Below are 23,230 nucleotides of genomic sequence, written 5' to 3'. Positions count from 1 at the left end.
TATGGGCCGGATTTGGCCTGTGGCAATTTATGAACTCTAGCTTTGACTCTTAATTTAAAAAAATCATAAAATACTTTAATCAAGTTTTAAATAAAAGAAGAAACAATCATCCACAGCACTGCTGTTCCAAGAAGTCAGCCTTTTGGCTTGTCTATGTACCTTTCCAGTCCTTGTCTGTGTGCATTTCTTGCCTCCGTATGTGCTACTGGGGCAGAGATATAAAATTTTGCATTTTTCTCTTTTCACCTAAGGCATTAGCATAAGCATTTTCTTCTGAAAGTGTACTGTTTCCACCTAGGCATAGTTAACTTGGTAGCTGAAGATCTGGACATGAAGAAAATCTAGCATTGACCTGAGCTGTAGGGTTTTTTTGCTTTTGAAACCAACATGTAAGACTGGAATTACATTGTCTATTTCTGCCTGTTGGTGTCCTTCAGACTTGAATATTTTGTTTTTATAGGCCCTTTGGAAACCAGTGGACACTGCTTTCAATTAAAAAAAAAAGTAGAGGTTTTTGAGGGCATAAAGCTGGTTTATTTTAGCAAATCGCTTTTGTGATTTGGGGCAGTACATGTCTTCTCTCATCTTTTGCTCTGAACACTTCGAAAGGTCTTTGACAGGGGAAGTAATAGCAACACAGTTGTGTAAGTTCTAACATTTATTCGAGAGCTGGCACAATATAATCACATTTCTTAGGGGGGGTCCATTGGCCTATCATTAAGTTAATGTATTTGACCATTTCTGTACCATGATGGTGCGTGGCATTACTGCTTAGCTTCAAGGGTGCAGTTGGCAGCATTCAATTCTATTACTGACTTCACAGTTGAGGAGCCCTTTGGAAAACTTTCTAAAGAAAGCTGACCTATGCTGTTAGTACTCTGGGGACAACAGCAATTATTACTTCTCAGAGAATATTACTCTTTATTTCTTTCTCCTTCTTAAGTGATTTTTTTTTTAACTTTATGAATCACTTTGGAAGAGGTGCAGCTTACTCCTACCCAATGCAGTAGTACCTTCAATTCTTTATAGGAAAGTTCTTGCGAGACCTAGTAACTAGAAATCCATTAGTAAATCTCTTGCAAAGTGCAGGTTTCATAGAAATGCAAGAAAATTTGCATTGAAAAATGCTAGTTTTCAGAAAAACTGAGCACAAAGTTTGCTTGAGGAGAACACATTAGGAATGCCTTAGTAAATTCTGCCCTTGTTTTGAACTTAGGAAAATTCCACACAAATTTATGTTTTTTTCTTTAATAAAATAAATATGAGGTTAAATTGCAGGAGAATGTTATATTTCAGTTTTTTAAAATTCCACTTTGAATGTCTTTTTATGTAGAAGACACATCTTTGAAAACAATTTATATTAACTTTAACACTTCATAAAACAGGAGACTGGGAAAAGAGTTCAGTTATTCTTAAGAATATAACTCTATGCTCATAAATTTGCCTATTTATGTGGAATTTGAACTCTTCAAAAAATGGAAAATCTTTCAGAAGATAACAAGAATTAAATTAACACATCTGGCCATAGCTAAAGGCACATATAAATTATCTCATTCATTTGCCAAAATTCCAAACCAAAGCTAAAATTTTCTTTAGAAAGCCAAAATTAGCAAACATTTCTTATAATCTTTGTAACTAGTTAATCTGCAAATTGGCATACTCAATGTACTTTATTATAGAGAAGAAGTAAAAATAGTGCTTTAACAAAAATCCCTCTTATTGATTTTTTTTTTTTTTTTAAATTTTAAAGAGACCATCTTTCTCCATTGCCCAGGCTGGAGTACAGTGGTGCAATTATAGCTCACTGCAACCTCAAACTCCTGGGCTCAAGCAATCCTCCTGCCTCAGCCTCCTGAGTAGCTGGGACTACAGCCATGCACCACCATGCACAGCTAATTTTTATTTTTACTTTTTGTAGAGATGGAGTCTCACTATGTTGCCCAGGCTGGTCTGGAACTCCTGGCCTTAAGCAATCCTTTTGCCTTGGCCTCCCAAAGTGCTGGGATTATAGGCATGAGCCACTGCACTCAGCCACCTCTTACTGATTTTTAAAAGCAGTTGAGAAAATTTTAAAAAATGGGTAGAGAGTAGAAATATGTAAGTTTTCAGTTATACTAATGATTTAATTTTTTAAATTTCACTTAAAGTGTCACCATTTGTTTTGCAATTTATGCTTCCATCGTTATATCCCATTTCTCATTTACAACTTATATTTTTGGTTTTATCTTCTTTCTCCTGATCAGTTTTGGTAGAATCAATTAATCATTGCTCAGTTAATTATACTGGCAAGCAACACGCTCTTGGATTTTAAGAGCTTGTTGAAAAGGTTAGTTTGAAGGGTTAGTTTTACTTACAAACATAAATGAAAAAAATCTTTGATATACTGTATGCAACTGGAATCCAACATATTAAGAGGATACTATGCTATGGTTAATTAGTATTGTTTCAAAAATGCAAGGTTATTTTAGTATAGGAAAATGTCTTACCATATAATTTAGCATACAAAAAGGTCAAAGAAGGAAAAATAATCATTGCAATATGTACTTAAATTATACTTTAGAAATTTAAACACTTATTCCTATATTTTAAAATGTAGCAAACTAGGAATAGAAAATATTTTCTCAATATGGTAAAGAATATTTATCTGAAACAGCTTACACTTTTTATACATAAGAGTGAAGCATTAGCACTTTATAGCCCTGAAGAACGGCTTTTGTTTAGTTGAACATGTCTCTCATCCTCAGAAAGTGGTGAATTCCTTGAAAGTAGGGACTAAGTGATACTCATGTAGTAGGTATTTGATAAATGTTTGTTGAGTGAGGTGTGGTAGCTCAGAACTGTAATACCAGCTACTTGGAAGGCTGAGGCAGGAGGATTGTTTGAGGCTAGGAGTTCAAGACCAGCCTGGGCAACATAGCATCCAAGATTAAAAAAAAAAAATGTTTGTAGAATGAACTATATAATTCTGCTTTTTACCAATGAGGACACTGAGATGCGCAAAGAGAATATGTAATTTTCTCAAGTTCATACAGAGTGTTATTTTGCTACAGTGCTAGGTTTTTACCTAGGCAGGTTGATTCAAGTTTCCACAACGTATACCTTTACGCTACATAATCTCTAACAGTAGTTGATATGAGTGATACACAACCTACCCCATAAGGTTATTGTGAGGATTGTACAAAGTAATGCTCTATAAAGTACTCAGAAAGGAGTCTGGTGTATACTAACTATATGTGAGTTTTAGCAATTATTATAATTTTTTCATATTTTAATTTAGCCATTTTTCCGATGGGAAAAAATCTTTTTAGATCCTCTCATAGAACATGTTGGTGTCATTTTCAATTTTAGTAAGCATTGCCTGTATCTTTATCCAAGTAATTACATAAAATTATTAAACATGACAAGGCAAAGGACAGATTGTAATCCATGCCCCTACAGACCACATTCTGGGTTGCCCACTCCTTACTCACTAACCTTCAGATAGCAATCAGAAGTGAATCGATCTAAGTGAAAATCATTCAGCCAACATTTATTCTTCTCATTCACATGGATGGCTCACAAGAGACTTTGCACTAGGACTTTTCTCATATTTAGTTGTAATTCCTTAGGGTTCTCAATGACAGAGCTGAACTAGAAGGTGTACTGGCCTGCAAAAATATAGGAAAGTGTATTGACCTCATAAAGTTCAGCTGGACACCACAGTGTAGGCTACAACCTGTCCCAAATGGAAGGAAATGTTGAAAATGTTTTCAAAGTTAAAACATCTCTCAACATGATAACATACTGTGCAATCTCCTGTCACAATAATAACACCCATTGCATAACATCCTTAACAAAATAGTCCAAAGGGGAGATTTCTGATGTTTGTCTTTGGTGAGAAGTGTCATGGAGGGTAGTAATAGAATTAATTTTTGTCTTTTTTTTTTTTTTGACCATCTTTGGTCTTAACACCATCATTAAGTTCTACTTTCCAATCAATCAAGTCATTCAAGCCCTCCTCCAACATTTTATTTTTAAAATCTTTTTTTTTTTAAAGACAAAGTCTCTCTGTCACCCAGGCAGCAGTGGTGGCACAATCTTAGCTCACCAAAGCCTCGAATTCCTGGGATCAAGCTATTCTCCCACTTCAGCTTTCTGCATAGTTAGGAGTACAGTTGCATACCACCACGCTCAGCTGATTTAAATTTTTTTTTTTTTTTTTTTTTTTTTTTTTTTTAGAGACGAAGCCTTGCTATATCCCCCAGGCTGGTTTTGAACTTCTGGCCTCAAATGATTCTCCTCCCTCTTCATCCCAAAGTGGTGGGATCCTCCTGCCTCTCCCTCCCAAAGTGCTGAGATTACAGGCAGGACCCATTGTGCCCAGCCTAAAAAATCTCTTACTGTTATAGAAACAACACCTGTGCATTTTACACAACTAGAAAATATAAATGAGCAAAAATAACAAAATGAAAACATCATGTTTCCACCACCAGAGATCAGCACTCTTAGCACCTTAGTGCTTATTCTTTTATATAATGTGTATGTCATTATATATAATGATAAATGACATCTTACTGTGAAAACTGTTGAACCTGCTTTTTCAATGAAGTGTATTTTTATATTTCAATGTATTTTCACCTTATCTAGTATCTACACTATCTTCAAATTTCCCCAATTGGTCCCAATAAAATCCTGTAGTATTTAAAATTGATGCCTGTGCTCACAATTAGCAGCACTTCTTAACCCAAAACCCTAATATTTGTAGATTGTTCTTTAGGGAGGTGAGGCCCCTCCCAAGGGTACTGCAAATGCAGCAGGTGGAGAAATGTCTTCTGAAGCACATAAGAATGATGGTACAAAGGGAATGGATTAAAAGTCACTTAGGCTTTCAGCTTCATGTGAATTTCAGATTATAATTCAGGGACAAAGGGACAGATTTCTTCAATGTTCTCTCTTCAGCTTGAATACTGGGCCTCCATATAGTTACTATTCAATTTCTTATTGACAGAAAGCTTTGGTAAAATTTAGATACTTGTTTTGGGGCTACAATAATTCATTGTAGGCAACTTATCCTGTCTGCATGTAGTTACTACTTTTTTTTTTTAGTGACTTCAGGAAAGAAAAATGTGTTCTGGGGCCACATGGACATAATACCCAAAGGAAATCCTTAGGACCTTCACCTTTATCCACGGTCAGATTCTGCAGGATTCTTTGGAACTACATAGGCCTCAAAGGACTTGACCCATTTGGGTGAAAGCATCATCATCTTCTAAGATGCTCTGATAAATCAGAGGCTAAAGGGAAGGCATAAAGGAAGCATTAGTAAAGGTGAAAAGTATAATAAATAATACAAGATTATGGGGGAAATTTAATAAGACTATTAAAATTTTGCTTATACAAAAAAATTTTAAAGTATCACTATATAAAGAGAGATTGACAGGATGCTACCAGCCAATTAGACTTTGGGGAGACTGAAGTTGCTAATTCAAGGTTGGTTGAAAGTCAGTCTCTTTGTAAATTAAAATAAGATTCACACTATAGGGTTTTCTCTTTATGCAGCACAATAAGTTCAAAATTTTTAATATCATTGTCTTCAGGCAAAGTGTGCTCTATGTACCCATATGGTTATAGTAACACAGTAAGCATCTATTTTAGGAAGGGGTAGCCGAGCTTTCTTCTAGAGAAACTGCTTGCTTGACAGCAGGACTTCTGTGTAAGATTTTGGGAAAACATGCTCTTGTTATATGATGGGAAGTCCTACATTTCTTATTGAATCCAGCTCAGATGGACTTCCCATGTGGCTTAGTGTGGCTCATTCTGGAGCTCCATATTAGGGCTCAGGTGTTAGCACACAGATGGAAAATTCTCCCACCATAAATTAAGAAAAATGCTTTTTAAAAAGAGCCTGATATAAGTATGTATTTCACTGTTCCACTTTTATTTCTGACATCAGAAAATCTTTATCATCATTGCCAGTCCTAAGTAAGGAAAAAATTGAGGCCAGGAAGTAAAACATTAACTCATTATTTAAATACCATCCTTTCTTAATTAACATCACTGTAATGAATGTGACAGATGAGTGACATAATGGATTTTAAAATGTCCTTATTATTTCATGTATTACTTTTGGAAACGGCATTTTAAAAATTAGATATTTAGCGATGGCATTGACTAGATATTTTCTGTTTGGCACTATGCTTACATAATCCCAAACTGTTTGCACTGGCTGATTAATCACTAGTGATTTGTTTGACAGAGAAGACATGTGGAACAAGCGCTCAGAGAAACTGTGGGACTCAGGAAAGCTCTGTATTCTGTCCTTGAGCTCTCTCTCCATCTTAGAGAGAAAAGGAAGAACATGAAAATTTGAGTTCCAGTGCAGTTGCTTCAGGGACTAATTAAAGTTACTAAGTTCATTTGGTATAGAAGATGGCTGGACCACTTTTGTTTTTCACCACAAATCAGCAATATGTTGAGCATTTAAAAAATAATAATATTCATAGAGACAGGGTCTCGCTATTTTGCCCAGGCTGGTCTTGAACTCCTGGTCTCAAGTAATCCTCCTGCCTCGGCCTCCCAAAGCTCTGGGATTACAGGCATGGGCCATCATGCCCGGCCAGTGGTCAGCATTTTTATTAAATAAGATATGCTTTCCTTCTTCAGTATGGAAGTGAGTCTGAAGACTCTCCTGCGGCCATGTAGTGACATCACGCTGAGTAAGACTGAGTTTTCCATAAATGCTTTGATGGATATTAAGGGAGTTAGGCAGACATGCCCTGATTTATTATTTCATTTTTTAATAAAAATATAAAAACTGTTTCTTTTGGAATCAACTTGCCCTCACACGTCACACCTATCTACAGAAAAGCCAGGTAAAGAATATTCATTTGTTCATTCATTCATCAAGTCATTCAGTAAACAATTGAGAATTTATTGTCTATCAGATACTATACTAGACCTTCAAGGAATATAAAGAGTCTTCTTACTTCTAAAGAACAAGTAAATTGACACATTTAATTTGAATCTAAGGAAATGTTGCTGTGTAGTTACAGCTCTCAAATATGCATACTCAGAGAAGAGCTCAATGGTAATGAGGACTTTGGGGTTATTTTGCAGAAGATATATGGACATCTATGTGATTGCCTGGGGTTAGAGTACAAAGGTGAGAGGAGAAGACAGAATCCTGGTTGGAGAATGCTTGTCTTTATTGGAATGGAAAGAGCAAGGGTACTGCCAAAAACACAGTGAGAGAGGGAGGAAAAGAAATAAGATTTTCAGGGCCAAGAAAACTAAAAGAAAGACTATGCCAAGAAGGAGCCAATAGTGACCAAAATCAGAGACAGCAAAGCTAAGGAACAAGAACTGACCATGGGATTTGATGATTTGGAGGTGGTTGTCGTCATCATTATAATCATCATTATCATTTTTTGTTATGATTATTATTATTGATGCTGTTTTATTTTCATAGGCTGAGGTCCTGGCAGCAAAACTAGTCCAGGAGTAATTCTATTTTTTATGGTTCCTGCCACATATTGGCATATTACTTCCCAAAGAACTTTACTAATTTAAATGCTGCCAATAGTGTATGAGAGTGCCTTAGCCACATTGAGTGTTAACATTATAAATGAGAAATTTGTTAACTACTGCCTTCAAATATTTATTGAACATCTCTTTCTTATAGCCAAAGACTAGAAAAGGTAAGAACAAAAACACTCTTTAGGAAATAATTCTAAGGTTTTCTGCTCTGAGGTCTAATAAAGATGGAAAGAAGAATGGAAACCACCAACTTGTTGTTGGTAAAAGCTGAATGGGAAGAAATTGACCACTCATCAGAGTGCAAGGTATATGCAACACAGACATTATGTCTTTCACTCCTAAGTTACACTTTCAACAGATGGCCAAGGATTTTTTTAAATTTTCACTTCTTTCTGTCTCATAAACTAAAACTGAGCAAATAAAATTGAGCCAATGAAAGGGGAATTTTATAAGAAATTAGAAAGTAATGAATTGGTGCAAGGTTTAAAATATGAAATATGAAATTCTGCTTGTCTCTTAGTAGGTTACTGCTAGTTTGAAGAATTTTGACATTTGCCTATTCTTTTTTAAAAATATTGAAAAACAAATTGACCCACAAATTATAAATTAACTACTACATGGTAGGCATTTTTGTATAAGATGCCAGAGGCTACAATGTTTTTGATATGTTCAAGGTTAAATAAGTGAATATTTTCCATGTTGGGAAGCGTCTGTATTTTGAAATGAAGTTAGGAAATGTGACCTTAATTGGCATGTCCAAAACAGCCAATCCAACCCTGGGACCACAGAACCGTAACAGTGCCCGTTGGTCCAGAGTAGGTACAGAATTATTGGGTTATTTAGCCTCTGAACACATAATAGGGCTCCTATGAAACAGAGATCAGAGATCCCACCTAGACAGAACCTCAGAAAGTTAACCTAAGAAATCAATTGAAACTAATCAGAGCAGCCAAATGCAACTCATAAAAATAAGCAAACAAACAACACCAGGATGGTTCCCCAGCGGGGAATACTGATGGAAATTTGATTGACATAGTTAGAGAAAGATTGTATCAAACAACAAGGGCTAGGTTGGTCATCCCAGGAATTCCAGAAAGGGGAGACTTGGGTAGCAGTGAGGATGATGTCTGGTCTTGGGGAAAGATAAGGTCATGGTGGGGGAGGGCAGGGGAAGCTGTCGTAGTTAAACATTCAGCATCACCTACTCTAGTCCCAAAGATACTGCTGGACATCTCGCTTCCCAGGAAGCTGGGCTTCAAGGAGAGAAGACTTTGTCAGGCTTATATATTTGTCTGCCTGGTTATTATTGTTCTCACAACAAATTGCTAAGTTGGCATCTAAAATATAGCAGTCTTATAAGACCTAGTGGACTAACTCAGCCACCTAAGTCCAATAAACTAAGCACTGAGGAAAATGAATTTAGGCCCAAATCCTATCCCCTCCTCCAAGACCAGGTGAAATGGAATCTCTAATCTTTTCAGTGGAATTGTGTCTCCCTGCTGTGACTTCCAAAGGATGATGAAACTGCAGTCCAATGCCTGGCTGGCTGGCAAGGAGCAAACACTAAGTGAAGGGAAATTATAACAATCACTATTCTTAATCTGTCTTTCCTACGGCATTTATTAATATTTTCAGCTCATATTTATTCAAACTTTAAACTGTGCCAGTCTCTGAGCAACTGATAAGAGCTACTTTCTTCCTTGTAAATGTTATCAGTATATTATTAGGCATAAATATTCATATGTCTCATTTCTTTTACCAAAATGTAAAAGTCTTAAGTGCAAGTTCCATGTCCCTCAGCATACGTGTGGTACTGCCGGGTAGGGGAAGCTGTCATAGTTAAACATTCAGCATCACCTACTCTAGTCCCAAAGATACTAGGGACATCTGGCTTCCCAGGAAGCTGGGCTTCAAGGAGAGAAGACTTTGTCAGGTTTATATATTTGTCTGCCTGGTTATTATTGTTCTCACAACAAATTGTTAAGTTGGCATCTAAAATATAACAGTCTTATAAGACCTAGTGGACTAATTCAGCCACCTAAGTCCAATAAACTAAGCACTGAGGAAAATGAATTTAGGCCCAAATCCTACCCCCTCCTCCAAGACCAGGTCAAATGGAATATGGCAAGTTTTACTTTCAGATTTGTTCTACTAAACTATATATATATACATATATATATATTTTTTTTTTTGGCTTTTTTTTTTTTTTTTTTTTGAGGCAGGGTCTTAATGTCACCCAGGCTGGAGTGCAGTGGCATGATCTCAGCTCACTGCAACCTCCGCTTCCCAGGCTCAAGCTGTCCTCCCACCTCAGCCTCCTGAGTAGCTGCGACCACAGGCGAACACCACCATACCCGGCTAATTTCTGTATTTTTTTGTAGATGCAGAGTTTCGTCGTGTCGCCCAGGTTGGTCTTGGAACCCCTGGGCCTCAGCAATCTGCCTGCCTTGGCCTTCCAAAGTGCTGGGCTTACAGGCATGAGTTACCGCGCCAGGCCTATTTATATATGTTTTATCTCCTCATAAGATCTATAGGTTCCTTGAACATTTTTTCAACCCTCTGTTACAGTATTTTGTATTTTAGGTTCTTAATAGATGGTTTTTGAATAAGTAAATGAATATTCTTATCAAAATCTTCTCTCCTCTGCATGCATTGATTGAACCATTCCAGAAATGACTGAAAAATAGAACTAATTATTATAGTAAAGAGGATGATTTCTATATCACCATCATTTTGTTTTCAGAGATACAATTACTTGATAAGATGGCTGGAAAATAAGATCTCTGCCCATTGGTTAAATAAATTATTCTAACTGGAGAAGAGAAAGCTAAAAGGCAGTTGAATAATCATCCTAGATTTTAAAATATCAGGCAGAGAAGAATGTTAAAGGGCCTTGAGGCCTGCACCTTCATTTGCTGGGAACAAAAGGAGATTTGTCTGATGACACAGTGAAGCCATATCCAGGACACAGACCTCCCACCCGGGGCCAGGAGTGGTCCTCTCTAAAATACTGCCATCTGTGGGGAAGCTGTCCTGCATGGTTTACACAGAAGGAATTCGGCGAATGTTTAATACATATTTCTAGGCTATCCCTGGAAACACAAACAACCTTTGCCCATTTTGCATATTGGCTTTAAGTTCCTTTCAAAAAAATTTGCATATTTGCATATTCCTTGAAAGGAACCACCCCACAGATAATAATGGGAAAAATGAAAATATAATACAATTGGCACATTTGATAGCATCCTTGGCTTCTCTCGTTACCCAACAGCTTGTTACTGACAATAACTATGATTTCTGTTACTGAATAACATAGGTGTGCCAGGAGGCAAGGCTGTTGTGGTGTTACATTCCTACCTTTGTTTTTCCGGCCGAGTAAATGCAAACTCCCCAGTACTAATCTGTGGACTTTTTAAGTGGATGATTCTGATAGAATCACTATTTGTACTTCTTAAGGGTATAGTGAGTTCAGGTGATCTATTCAATAAGTATCAGAAGAGCCAGACCATCGGGGAGCTCCTGGGAGAAGTGGTCGCTAAAAATCAGCCCATCAGAAACCTCAAGGAAAATGGAGGTCAAATAGCTGATCCTACTCCTTGCAAGGAAAGCTTCTTACAATCAGCAACAGCCAGAGTCTGCTCTTCTGTCTACAGCAGAAGAAATGCTCTTAAATTTGACCCCCAGAGATATGTGAACAGCAAGTATGAATTATGTTAACATATTCCATTACTTTCACAATTTGAACGAGATTAAAGAATCAGTGCCCAGAAGCAAGAAGGGCTAATTTTCTTCAGCAGAGAATGAATTCAGAGCAGGGGTTCTCACCCCTGGCTGAACATTAGAATCATCTGGAAAGCTTTAAAAAAATACAGATGCCTGGGTCCCACCCCAGACATTCTGGCTTAATTGGTCTAGGGGTGGCCTGGGCCTGAGGCCAGGCTTGAGCTGAAAGCAATAGTCTAGCTCTGTCATTCTCCAAAGGCGGTCCCGTGATTAGCCTTGTAAACATCACCTGGAAACTTGTTAGAACTACAAATTCTAGGGCCCCACTCCAGATCTACTGAATCAGAATTTCTAGGGTTGGGGATCAGCTTATTAAAGCTCTCCAGGTCATTCTGATGAACATGAAAGTTTGAGAACCACTTATCTAAGTCAAGTCATTGCTGCTCAAAGTGTGTTCCACAGAGCAGCAGCATCTGTATCTCCTGGAGCTTGTTTGAAATGCAGAGTCTCGGGCCACCCCCACACCTACTAAGTCAGACTGCATTTTAGCAATATTCTCAGGTATCTGTATGTGTATTAAAATTTGAGAAGCACTGGTCTAAGAAACACTCGCTAGTGTCTCATTGGACTTCAGTTTTAATCTTTCAGAGGTTTTATGTAAAAAGACAAGAGCACAGCCAGAGCATAGAAGGGAAGCTGTGAATCTGTATTCTGCTACTTCTGCAGGAGGGGTTAATATGCGATCTGTCAAATAGGTCGAGCATTGACTCAAAGAAATATTAAGAGTAGATAGAGTAGTTGTGGCAGTAGTAAAAGCAGCTGCTGCTTATCATATGGTTGCCATGTGCTTTATAGGTATACCTGCATTTAATCCTTGTAGAAAACCAGCAAAAGATTCATTCATTCAACAAATATCGTATTATATAAGCACATATGCGCGATACAGTTCTAGGCATATCCCTATATTCTAGAGATGTAGCCACCCCTGCCATTATGAAGCTTAAGTCCAAAGTCAGACAACAAACAAAAATAAATAACCTGATATACAAGAAAATTATAGGTAAAGATGAGTGCTATGAAGGAAATAAAGCAGGGGAAAGGAAGGAAATGAAAAGTGATAAGGAAGTGCTACCTGAGATCAGGTGGTGAAGCAGGGGAGCCTCTTTGAGGAGGTAACATTTAAGCCAAGACACAAAAGAAGCAAAGTCATGAGCCATGCAGATGTTTAAAGGAAGAACATTAAGGAGTATGCAGAGTTGATGTGAGTGAATGAATGGTTAGAGAGAAGTTTGGAAGATCACTGCAGGCGAGTTCATAAGTTATCATATAAGCTACAGTAAGTATTTACAGACAAGGAAACCGAGCAGGGCTTCTCAAATTAAGGGTGCCCATGGATCACCTGGGGAACTTGTTAAACTGTAATATGGAGTCACTAAGTCTGGGGTGGGATGTGAGTTTCTGCATTTCCAGCAAACTCCCAAGAGATGCTGATGCTACTGCTCTGTAGGCCACAGAGTAAACAAAGGGATGCAGGGGCTGAGAACTTATTAAACAGCATGCTCAATGTCACACAGCTGGTAAGTCACAGAGGCAAGATTTGAATCACAGATGCCTGATCCTAAAGTTTGTGCTGTCCATTAGTTGCCTCTGAGATAATCTCATGCCTGATTCACCTGTAACCGGTTCTGTGCAGGATATTTAAAGAGCCTGGCTGAGAAAGGTCCTGGCATGTGCTCTGTTTATAGAAAAGCCATTTATCCCCTCTTATTTAGAAGGAGAAATAACAAGGGAAATTGGATGCTTTGGTAACTATTGATACTTTGTGCCATTGCTTATGCAATGTTTAAAAAATATAAGATATCAATCCCTGACATCTTAGACATGATATTGTTGGTGACCATCTTGGTGTACAATATATAAATAAGCATAAAAATACCCATGAGTCTCGAAATCTAATGCATTATATTTGTAGTACCTGATCCAAGGAAGCCAGTTATTCACCAGGCCCTGCAGTCATACCCCTGCCCTGACCCATTTGCACCCTTGCGTTTAGTTCTTTTCACCACGTAGAAGATGCTTGGAGTTCCCAGATGTGGGTGGGCTCTGGGTGTCAGAGATACATGCAGTGGTTTACTTGCTCAAATCAATGAGGCTTCAATACAAAACAAAACAAAGGGTAGGGGTGTGTGTGGAGTTTGAACACTTGGTCTCAACTTTCTTTCATGAAAGTAGCCATAGCTCCCGAAATTAAACAGATGTTTGCAGGAAAAGATGGCTCCTCACTTTCTCTTGTTGTTTGATAGTCACTGGGGGTGGAGGGGATGGAAGGGGGACATGTTCTGTGTATGTATTGTATATGCTCTTGCCTTGATGAATGACATAGTTTGGTTTGGTTTGTTGCCCTCCCCTTTTGTTAATTCTCTGTGTTCTTTTTCCTTTGTGCTGCACAATTAGGACCCTGCAGTGGGACACAGACCCCTCAGTGCTCCAGCTGCAGTCAGACTCAGAACTTGGGTATATGTCTGCTCTTTTGTTACTCCTTTTATTATTTCTTTGCTACAGTTGTGTTGAAATGCTGGAGCTGTTGTTGCTCTTGTGTTCTCCCCTTTTGTTGAACTTCTAGTTTGATAAGTTCGTTTCCTTCTGTTGATTTTCCTTATAAAGCTTTGAAGAAAGTCTCTCTTTGTGGAAAACACCACAAAAAGATGGCTTTTGATTTCTCCTTATTAATTCCTATTATTGCAAAACAACACTCCCCCAAACAAAAATCAAACATAAACCCACACATCTAATTAAAAGTGGGGCACACAAGTTCTGCAGTGGGAGATATGTTTGACTTTAATCATAACCATCCTCCCCTTTACTAACAAGTTGCCTTAAGTTAACCTTTGTCTAAGATCAGTATTAAAATATTGGGTCTTGTTTCTTTACTTTTCAGTTTTGGGGGAACTCACAATAAGCACTTAATTTGAAATAAGTTTGAACAGTTAAAGATTCCTGTTTAAAAAAAAAACAAGGAAATTAATTGAATACCTTGATCTAAAGATATTTCAAATACTTGATGTTGAGTAATGTCTCCTATGTCCTAAATATCATTTTTTTCAGATGGAAATGTATTATCACAAGTTAAAAGAAAACCTCAGAGATGAAGACTTGGAGTTGAATAAAACACACAGACATATCCTAGAAAGTCAATTTATTTCCATTGTAGGGTTGGAGTTAGCTGTAGTCACACATGAGATATTTCTAGTGGGTTGCTTGTAGCAGCTGGTCATCAAGCTCAGGAGAGCCGATTGCGCATTTCTCTTCTCAACTTCACGTTCAGTTAAATCAGCTGGAAATCAGCAACAGTGGAAGTATTTACACCACAGAAATTGCCTCCTTTCCTACAAGCAATTTATTAAGCATTTACCGACAGAGCACTGGATATCTCTAAGTGAATAGCAAGTTTCATAACTACATTTTATGGAACCATTATCTTTTCTTTCTAAATATAAACCAACATATCCCAAAACAGGCATTTATTTACTTATTATTCATTTTGAATTCCTGAGATTCCTGGGCATATATCTCTGAGGTTCTGTCAGTTTCAATGCCTACTGTAGGTATAAAAGGAGGTTGAAGGGCTATTTGCATGTTAGATTAAATGCCATCTGCCTGTGACCCTTTGTATATGCAAAAATTCTTAGCTGATTCATGACAATACTAAGCCAAGGAAATATCCTAACATTTAGGTAATGGATGCACTATTTCTTTTTTAACCTTACTAAATTCTTGGCTATTTAGTTATATAGTTCATTTATGTTATATTTCAATTTGTATTATTTAAATAAGCAAGAGATATGGCTTAAATAAAGCAGAGAATATATGGTAAGTTATAGTTCAGGGGAACTTCAGAAGGCAGTTCTTCAAAATTTTATTGTGTTAAAAAAACAGGCAGGGGAGAGAACTGGCAGAGACTACCCCATGCACTTAAACTAACAGATTTTTAGACAGATTGCAGCAGTGCTAAATTACACTTGCTGATGTGGAATAGTTTGAAATTTTCCCATTTATATCTGTTTTCCAAGCAAAAACTCATGTTGACTATGCAGATTAAAACTTGTGACTTATTCTAGGGATATAGCATATCTGTGGCCCCACCTTACCTGCTGCATTATACTTGAGAGTGAACCCAGTGCGTTGGAGAGAGAAGATAGGAGGCTTTCTGTTCACTTTCTAAATACAAACCGATATACCCCAAACTAGGCATTTATTTATTTATTATTCATTTTGAATTCCTGAGATTCCTGGCCATATATCTCTGAGGTTCTATCAATTTCAATGCCCACTATAGGTATAAAAGGAGGTTGAAGGACTATTTGCATTTTAGGTTAAATGCCATCTGCCTGTGAGTGAGTGGCTTATCTTAGAGAGTTTGAAGGCATTTTCAGAGAATTTTTGAGAGGTGACATTATTTTAGCCATGTTACAATTTCAAATGTTGCCTTAATGAAAATTTCTAGATTTTTCTAGAGAGTTTTATTTCACCTTCTTGAGCTGTGGCATGGGAATGACCATAATCCATAGCCTGCTTTGTCGCTTAATTTAACACCTTTACTGAAGTATAACTGGCTTTAAATAAACTACACATATTAAAACTATTCAAATTGATGGTTTTTGATGTGTATACACATCCATGAAATTATTACCACAATCAAGATAGTGAACACTTAATCATCCCCAAGAGTTTGCTCATGCCCCTTTGTAATCTACACTCTTGCTTCTTCCTGTTCTTCCCTATCCCCCAAACATCTGATCTGCTTTCTGTCACTATACCTTAGTTTGCATTTCCTAGATTGTCATATAAATGAAATCATCCAGGAGGTACTCCTTTGACTGACTTCCTTCATTCAGAAGGATTATTTTGAGATTCATTCAGGTTAAGTGTATATAAACAGCTCTATCCTTTTTATTTCATTGTATGGATATACCACAGTTTGTTTATCCAGTCACTTTTTATATACATTGGGTTGTTTACAATTTTTGCCCATTACAAATAGCACTGCTATAAACATTCACGTACAAATATTTTAATGCACATATGCTTTCATTTCTTTTGGGTAAATACCTCCCAGTAGAGGTATTTATGGTTGAATCATATAGTAGATACACATTTAACTTTTTAAGAAATTATCAAACTGTTTTCAAAGTGGTTTTATCATTATACATTCCCACCAGCAGTTTATGAGAGCCTCGATTTTTCCACATTCTTGACAATGCTTAGTTTGAGCTTTTTAAAAGAAATTATTAATTTGTCAACTATTATTAAAGGAGTATAGTGGTATTTCACTGTGGTTTTAATTTGCATTTCCCTAATGACTAATAATGTTGAATATCTCTTTAGTTGCTTATTTGCCATATGAGTATCCTCTCTGATGAAATGTCTGCTTAAATCTGTTAGTCTTATATATTGTTTTTGAGTTGGGTTATTTTCTCATAATTGATTTGGAAAGTTCTTCCTATGTTCTGGATAAAATGCTTTATGGGGTATATAATTTATTAATATTTTCTCTCAGTCTGTGGCCTGCCATTTTCATTTTCTTAACAGTGTCTTTAAGAAAGCAAACCATTTTAATTTCGACTAATTACAGTTTACAAATTTGTCCTTTTATGGATCATGCTTTTGTTAACATAATGTTGATTTTTAAGCAATTATTTTAATATTTGGTAGAATACAATTCACCTATGAAATCATTTGGGTTTGGAATAATATTGTGGAGGTTTTTTGTTTTGTTTTATTTTGAGACAGAGTCTCACTCTGTCACCTAGGCTGGAGTGCAGTGGTGCGCTCTTGGCTCACTGCAACCTCTGCCTCTCAGGCCAGAGACAGATATCTCTTTGAGATACTAATTTTATTTCCTTTAGATATGTATGTCCAGAAAAGGGACTGTTAGATAATATGTAGCTCTAGTTTTAATTTTTTGAGGAACTTACATATTATTTTCCATAATGGCAATGCCAATTTACAATCTTACCAACAGTGTACTAGGTTGTTTTCTCAATATCCCTTCCAATACTTCTTATTTTTTATTTTTAATAATAGTGATCCTGATTGTATCTCATTATAGTTTTGATTTGCATTTCTCTGATAGTTAGTGATGTTGAACACTTTTTCATATACATGTTGGTCATCTTATGTCTTCTTTGGAGATAAGTCTATTTAGGGCCTCTGTGCATTTTTAAATCAGGTAATTTGTAATTTTGCTATTGAGTTGTTTCAATTCTTTTTATATTTTGGATATTAACCCCTTATCAGTAATATGGATTAAAATATTATCTCCCATTCTGTACATTGCCTTATCATTGTATTGGTTGTTTTCTTATTGTGCAGAAGCTTTTTAGCTTGCTGTAGTCCCGCTTGTCTACTTTTGCCTTTGTTGCCTGTGCTTTTGGTGTCATATCTGAAAAATCATTGCCAAGGCCAATGTCGAAAATCTCATTTCTTATGTTTTCTTTTAGGAGTTGTATAGTTGCAGGTCTTATATTTATATCTTTTATCCATTTTGAGTTTTTTTTGTGTGTACATGTATGTGTGTGTTATAAAGATCCAATTTCATTCTTTCAAATACGGATATTTAGTATTCCCAACACCGTGAATTGAAGAGACTATCATTTCTCCATTTTGTATTCTTGTCTCTATTGTGGAAAATTAGTTGACTGTAGATGTGTGGGTTAATTTCTGGAATCTCCATTCTGTCCCACTGACCTATATGCCTGTTTGTGTTACAGTTCCATACTGTTTTGATTAATATAGTTTTGTAGTATAATTTGAAATCAAGAAGTGTGATACCTCTTGAGAATACCTTTCTCAAGATTGCTTTGGTTATTCAAGATCTTTTGGGGTTCCATATGAATTTTAAGATTTTTTTTCTATTTCTATGAAAAATATCATTTAAATTTTGGTAGAGATTGTATTGAATCTGTAGACTACTCTAGGCAGTATGGACATTTTAATAATATTGTTTTATGTAATCCATGAACAACATACAATGTCTTTTCATTTATTTGTCTTCAATTTTTTTTCATAAATGCTTTACAGTTCTTTTATGTAGAGATTTTTCACCTTTTTGGTTAAATCTAAGTATTTTTTTCTTTCTGATGCTATTATTAGTGGAAATGCTTTGTTGATTTCTTTTTCAGATAGTTCATTGTTGGTGTAGAGAAACACTTAATTTTTGCATTAATTTTTGTGGAGTCTATAAAGTTTCCTACATACAAGGTCATGTCATCTACAAAAAGAGACATTTTACTTCTTTCTTATTTGGATGACTTGTATTTCTTTTTCTGTCTAATTTATCTGGCTAAGACTTCCAGTATTATGTTGAATAGAAGCTTTGTTTCCTTTCTACTTTTCTTTTTATTTTTTGAGACAGAGTCTTGCTCTATCACCCAGGCTGGAGTGCGGTGATGCAATCTTGGCTCACTGCAACCTCCGCCTCCCAGGTTCAAGCAATTCTCCTGCCTCAGCCTCCCAAGTAGCTGGGACTATAGGCATGCACCACCATGCCTGGCTAATTTTTGTATTTTTAGTAGAGATGCAGTTTCACCATGTTGGCCAGGTTAGTCTCAAACTCCTGACCTCAGGTGATCCACCCACCTCGGCCTCCCAAAGTGCTGGGATTACAGATGTGAGCCACTGCACCCAGGCTCCTTTCTCTTTTTCTTGTATGTAACTTCTATAGGTATTTTCTTTGTGGTTATTATGGGACTTACATAAAATTTATTATAGTGAGCTGATAGCATTTTCTCTTGCATACGAAAACTCTACATTTTTATCTAATTTCCCCCCATATTATGTGCAATTGGTGTTGCAGTTCATATCTGTTTAGAAGGTGTGCCCATTTACATAATTTAGTTATAGTCATTTTTTATTCATTTGTCTTTTTACTTTTATATTTGAACCAAAAGCTGTTTACCCACCACCTTTATAACAATGCAGTCTTCTGTTTTTGTCTATATATTTACCTTTAACAACAGATTTTATACTTTCTTATGTTTTTGTGTTGCTGTTTAGAATCCTCTCATTTCAAGTTGAAGAACTTTCTTTAGCATTTTTTTGTATGTCAGAACTAGTGATGGTAACCTCTCTTGGCTTTTGTTTGTCTGAGAAAGGCTTTATTACCCCCTTCATTTTTGAAGGACAGGTTTACCTGGTATTGTATTCTTGATTGGCAGGTTTTTTTTTCTTCTTTCAGCACTTTGCATATATCACACACTCCCTTCTGGCCTGCATGATTTCTATTGAAAAATTGGCTCATTGTCTTATGAGGGTTCTCAGGTAGATAGCAAGTAGCCATTTTCTTGTTTTCAAAATCCTCTCTTTGCTTTTAACTTTTGACAATTTATTTATAATATGTCCTTGGTTTGGGCATCTTTGGGATTATCTTATATGGTGTTCTTGGTGTTCTTTGGGCTTCCTGAATCTGGATGTCTTATTTCCTTCCCCAGGTTTGGGAATTTTTCAGCCATTATTTCTCTGAATGAGTTTTCTGGTTCTCCTTCTGTGAGTTTCATAATGCATATATTGCCACTTGATGTTACCCTGTAATTCTCTTAATACATCTTCACTGTTTTTTATTCTTTTTTTTTTCCTTTTGGCTCCTCTGACTAGAGGATTTCCAGTGAGCTGTCTTTGACTTTACTTCTCCTTTCTTCTGCTTAATCAAGTCTGCTGTTGAAACCTCATATTGAATTTTTCAGTTCAGTTATTGTATTCTTCAGGTCTATTATTTCTATCTGGTATTTTTAAATATTTTCTATCTCTTTGTCAAGATTCTCACATTGTTCATGCATTTCTCTCCTAACCATTGTGAACATCTTCATGATCAACATTTTGAATTCTCTGTTGGGTAAATCACATGTCTCCATTTCAGTAAGACAGGTTTCTGAAGATTTATCTTGTTCTTTTATTTGGAACAAATTTTCATTTTCTTTGATTCTTTGTGTTAGTTTCTGCACATTTTATAAAACAACCACCTCTCTTAGTCTTCACTGACTGATGTCATATAAGAGTCAATCTTCATCCATTAGGCTAGCTAGAGATTCTGGATGCTTCCTAATCCTTTGTGCTTCCAAACTGCCATCTGTTTCCTTAGTGGGCCCAGGGTACTAGAGTATGCTAAACCCTAAGAGAGTCCTAAGATTGGCAAGATTGGAGCCAGTCTCTTGAGTAGCAGTTGGAATAATTGATGCATTAGGCACGTGTTCTAATGCATCAATTTATTCCAGCTCTCCTTATGCATCACCAGCTGTCCTTAATGCATATTAATGTCCTTAGGAAGAAGCTGGGAACTGGAGTTTATCACCCACTTGCTCTGCACTGAGCCAGGAAGAGGAACTGTGGCAAATGCCTGTATGCTCACTCAGACGCAGGCTGTTTTAAATCATTGCTTTACTCTCTGTCACCTCTAGGGGGTCTAGTAAATGCTAGGCCCTTCAGCTCTCAGAACAGAAAAGTTAGAGGCCAGTCCCTCTGGTAGCGACTAGAAAATTTAAAGGTCTAGATGGGTAGTTTAAGCTCTTTTAAGGAGAAGCTATAGGCTTGGTTTTATTTCTGGAATGATTTGTGGGGAGGAGCCATGGAAAGTATCCTCACATTCATTTAAACTCCCAGTGACTAGTGACTGCCTGCCCTGTTAGCTCCAAGAAACAGGCAAGTCAGAAGCCAGATCCATGGGTAGCAGCTGGAAAAGTCAAGGTACTAGATATATAATGTAACCCCTCCCAGGGATAATCTGAGAGCTGTGCATTTTGGTAAAATGAGCTGGCAGGAGGAGTCATGGGAAGAGCCTGCAAGGCCATTCAAAACCACGGCTTTGTTCTCTGGAGACTCCAAGTGACCAGTGAATATTGGGCCATATCAGCTCCCCAGTTAGGTGAGTTAATAACCACACTCCCAAGCAGCAGATGAAAAAAATCAGGGCATTTGTTGAGTAGTCCAACTCCTTCCAGGAAGAAGCTAGAAGTTTGGTTTCTTTGCCAGAGTGAGCTGGAGGAAGGAGCTGTGGGAAGTGTCTACATACCCATTTAAACTCCCTGGGGACTAGTAATTGCCTGCCCTGTTGACTTCCAGATACAGGCTTGTTAGAAGCCAGACCCTTGGGCAGCAGCTGGAAAAGTCAGGGCTTTTGATGTGCAATCTAACCCCTTCTAGGGAAAATCTAGGAGCTGAGCTTTGTCGCCTGCTCACTGTGTGCTAAGCCAGTGGGGAGAAGCATGGGAAATGCTTGAGTGCCTGTTTAAAGCTGCCTCTGTTCTCTGCCATTCCAGGGGTCTAATAAATGCTGGGCCCCATTGGCTTCCAGAGATAGGCAAGTTAGGAGTCATTTCCTCTGGTAGTGGTTTTAAAAGTTGGGATATTGTGTGTATGGTTCAAACCCTTTACTCCTCAGGGAGAAACTGAGAGATGGAGGTTCCCCCCAATTGTATAGTGCTGGGCTGAGGGTAGGGTTTATGGTGAGAGTGAGAATATGTCCAGCTTTTCTTACTGTTGTACCCGAGCGAGTTAGGGAAATGCCACACTTTGAGACGAATTAAGAGTCCTTTATTAGCCGTGGACTGAGAGACAGCTAACGCCCGAAGTTCTCTTGGCCCCGAGGAAGGGGCTTGATTAATTTTTATACCTTGGTTTAGGAAGGGGAGGGGTCTAGTTAGAACAATTTTACAGAAGTTAAGTAGTCAAAAAGTTAAAAGGATAAATGGTTACAGGAAAGTAAACAGTTCCAGGTGCAGGGGCTTTAAGACTATTACAAGGTGATAGACGTGGGGCTTTGGGCGTTATCAATCAGACGAATTCTTGGGGACTGCGGATATAGCTTGCCACAGTACCTTATCAGTTAATTGCATTCTTGGATGTGCTGGGAGTCAGCTTGCACAAGTTAAGTCCTTGAGGAAGGGGCTGCCAGTGAAACAGCCAGGATGGAGTTTGTCTGGTTCTCTTAGCTAAGGGAGAAACAAGGCTAGGTGAATAAAGGAAAAAACAAGGTTGGGCATTACATTACCTGTGCTGAAGTGGGAATTTTCTCAGCCATCTGGTATACAGAAATCTTTCCACTAGTTTCTGTATTTTTCTCAGAGGATATTGATTCATGTATAGCTGTTTATTTGATGCTCTGTGGGTGGAGTGAGGGTTCTCAGCCTCCTATTCTGTTTTTTTGCTGAAGTACTCCTGCATGTTTGGTAATTTTTTATTTATATCAGACATTGTGAATTTTTTTTTTTTAGGTTTCAGATACTTAAATTTCTATATTTTTCTTGTGATTTGTTCTAAGATATAGTAAATTAACTTTGACCAAGTTTTATCTTTTAAGGTCTTGCTTTTAAGATTTTTTTAGTTGGGACAGGAGCGGTGCTCAGCTTAGAGCTAATTCCTGCTACTGAAGCAAGTCCCTTACATGTGTTCTACACATTGCCCCATAAATCTTAAGGTTTTCCAGTTTGACTGGCGTGAACAGAAACTATTCCTATTCCTGTGTAAATGCCCAGAACTGTTTTCTGTAATTGTTTTCAGGTCATTCTTTCATTGGCCTCAGGTAGTTTCTTCACATAAATGTACTGATCAGTGCTGAGCTGAATTCTCAAAGGCAAACTTCTGAGTTTTCTTTTGTGCAGATTTCTTCTCTCTGCTGTATTTTCCTGTGAATTCTAACTGCCTGGTCTCCCTGGACTCTCAACTCTGTCTCTACAACTTGGAGAGTCTGCTGGATTTCACCTGAGTTTCCTCCCTGCACCATGGCCTGGAAACTCTCTCAATGCTGTAACTTGGGGCAGTTGTAGCGCTCCTCTTGCTTGTGTCCCTCCCTCATGTATCACTGTTCCTCATTGCCTGACCTCTAGTGGCCTGTAAGTTGTTTTATTCAGCATTACGTATTTTATATTTGAGGTTTCTGGGTAAATTTGGTTGCTATTACTCCATTTTGGCCAGAAACACAAATGTGTCACTTTATTCTGGT

At 37.3% G+C, this 23,230-nt stretch overlaps 1 protein-coding gene across 2 annotated transcripts in view; it reads left to right on the top strand.

Annotated features, from left to right (window-relative positions):
* The window catches only part of DYNC1I1 (dynein cytoplasmic 1 intermediate chain 1), a 316,684-nt gene that overhangs the window by 41,733 nt on the left and 251,721 nt on the right, over positions 1-23,230 (top strand). The window contains exon 5 of one of the 2 annotated variants that reach the window (XM_054496027.2): positions 13,693-13,752. The exons of the other annotated variant lie outside the window; for it this stretch is intronic. Within the exon in view, the coding sequence (XP_054352002.1) occupies positions 13,693-13,752 (60 nt within the window). The remainder of the gene's footprint in view (positions 1-13,692; positions 13,753-23,230) is intronic. 2 annotated transcript variants of the gene reach the window in all.

Source organism: Pongo pygmaeus, chromosome 6, assembly GCF_028885625.2.
Source record: "Pongo pygmaeus isolate AG05252 chromosome 6, NHGRI_mPonPyg2-v2.0_pri, whole genome shotgun sequence".
In the NCBI taxonomy this organism is placed as follows: Eukaryota; Metazoa; Chordata; class Mammalia; order Primates; family Hominidae; genus Pongo; species Pongo pygmaeus.
Note: the sequence above shows the minus strand (reverse complement) of the source record. Positions and strands in the feature narration are given on the sequence as shown.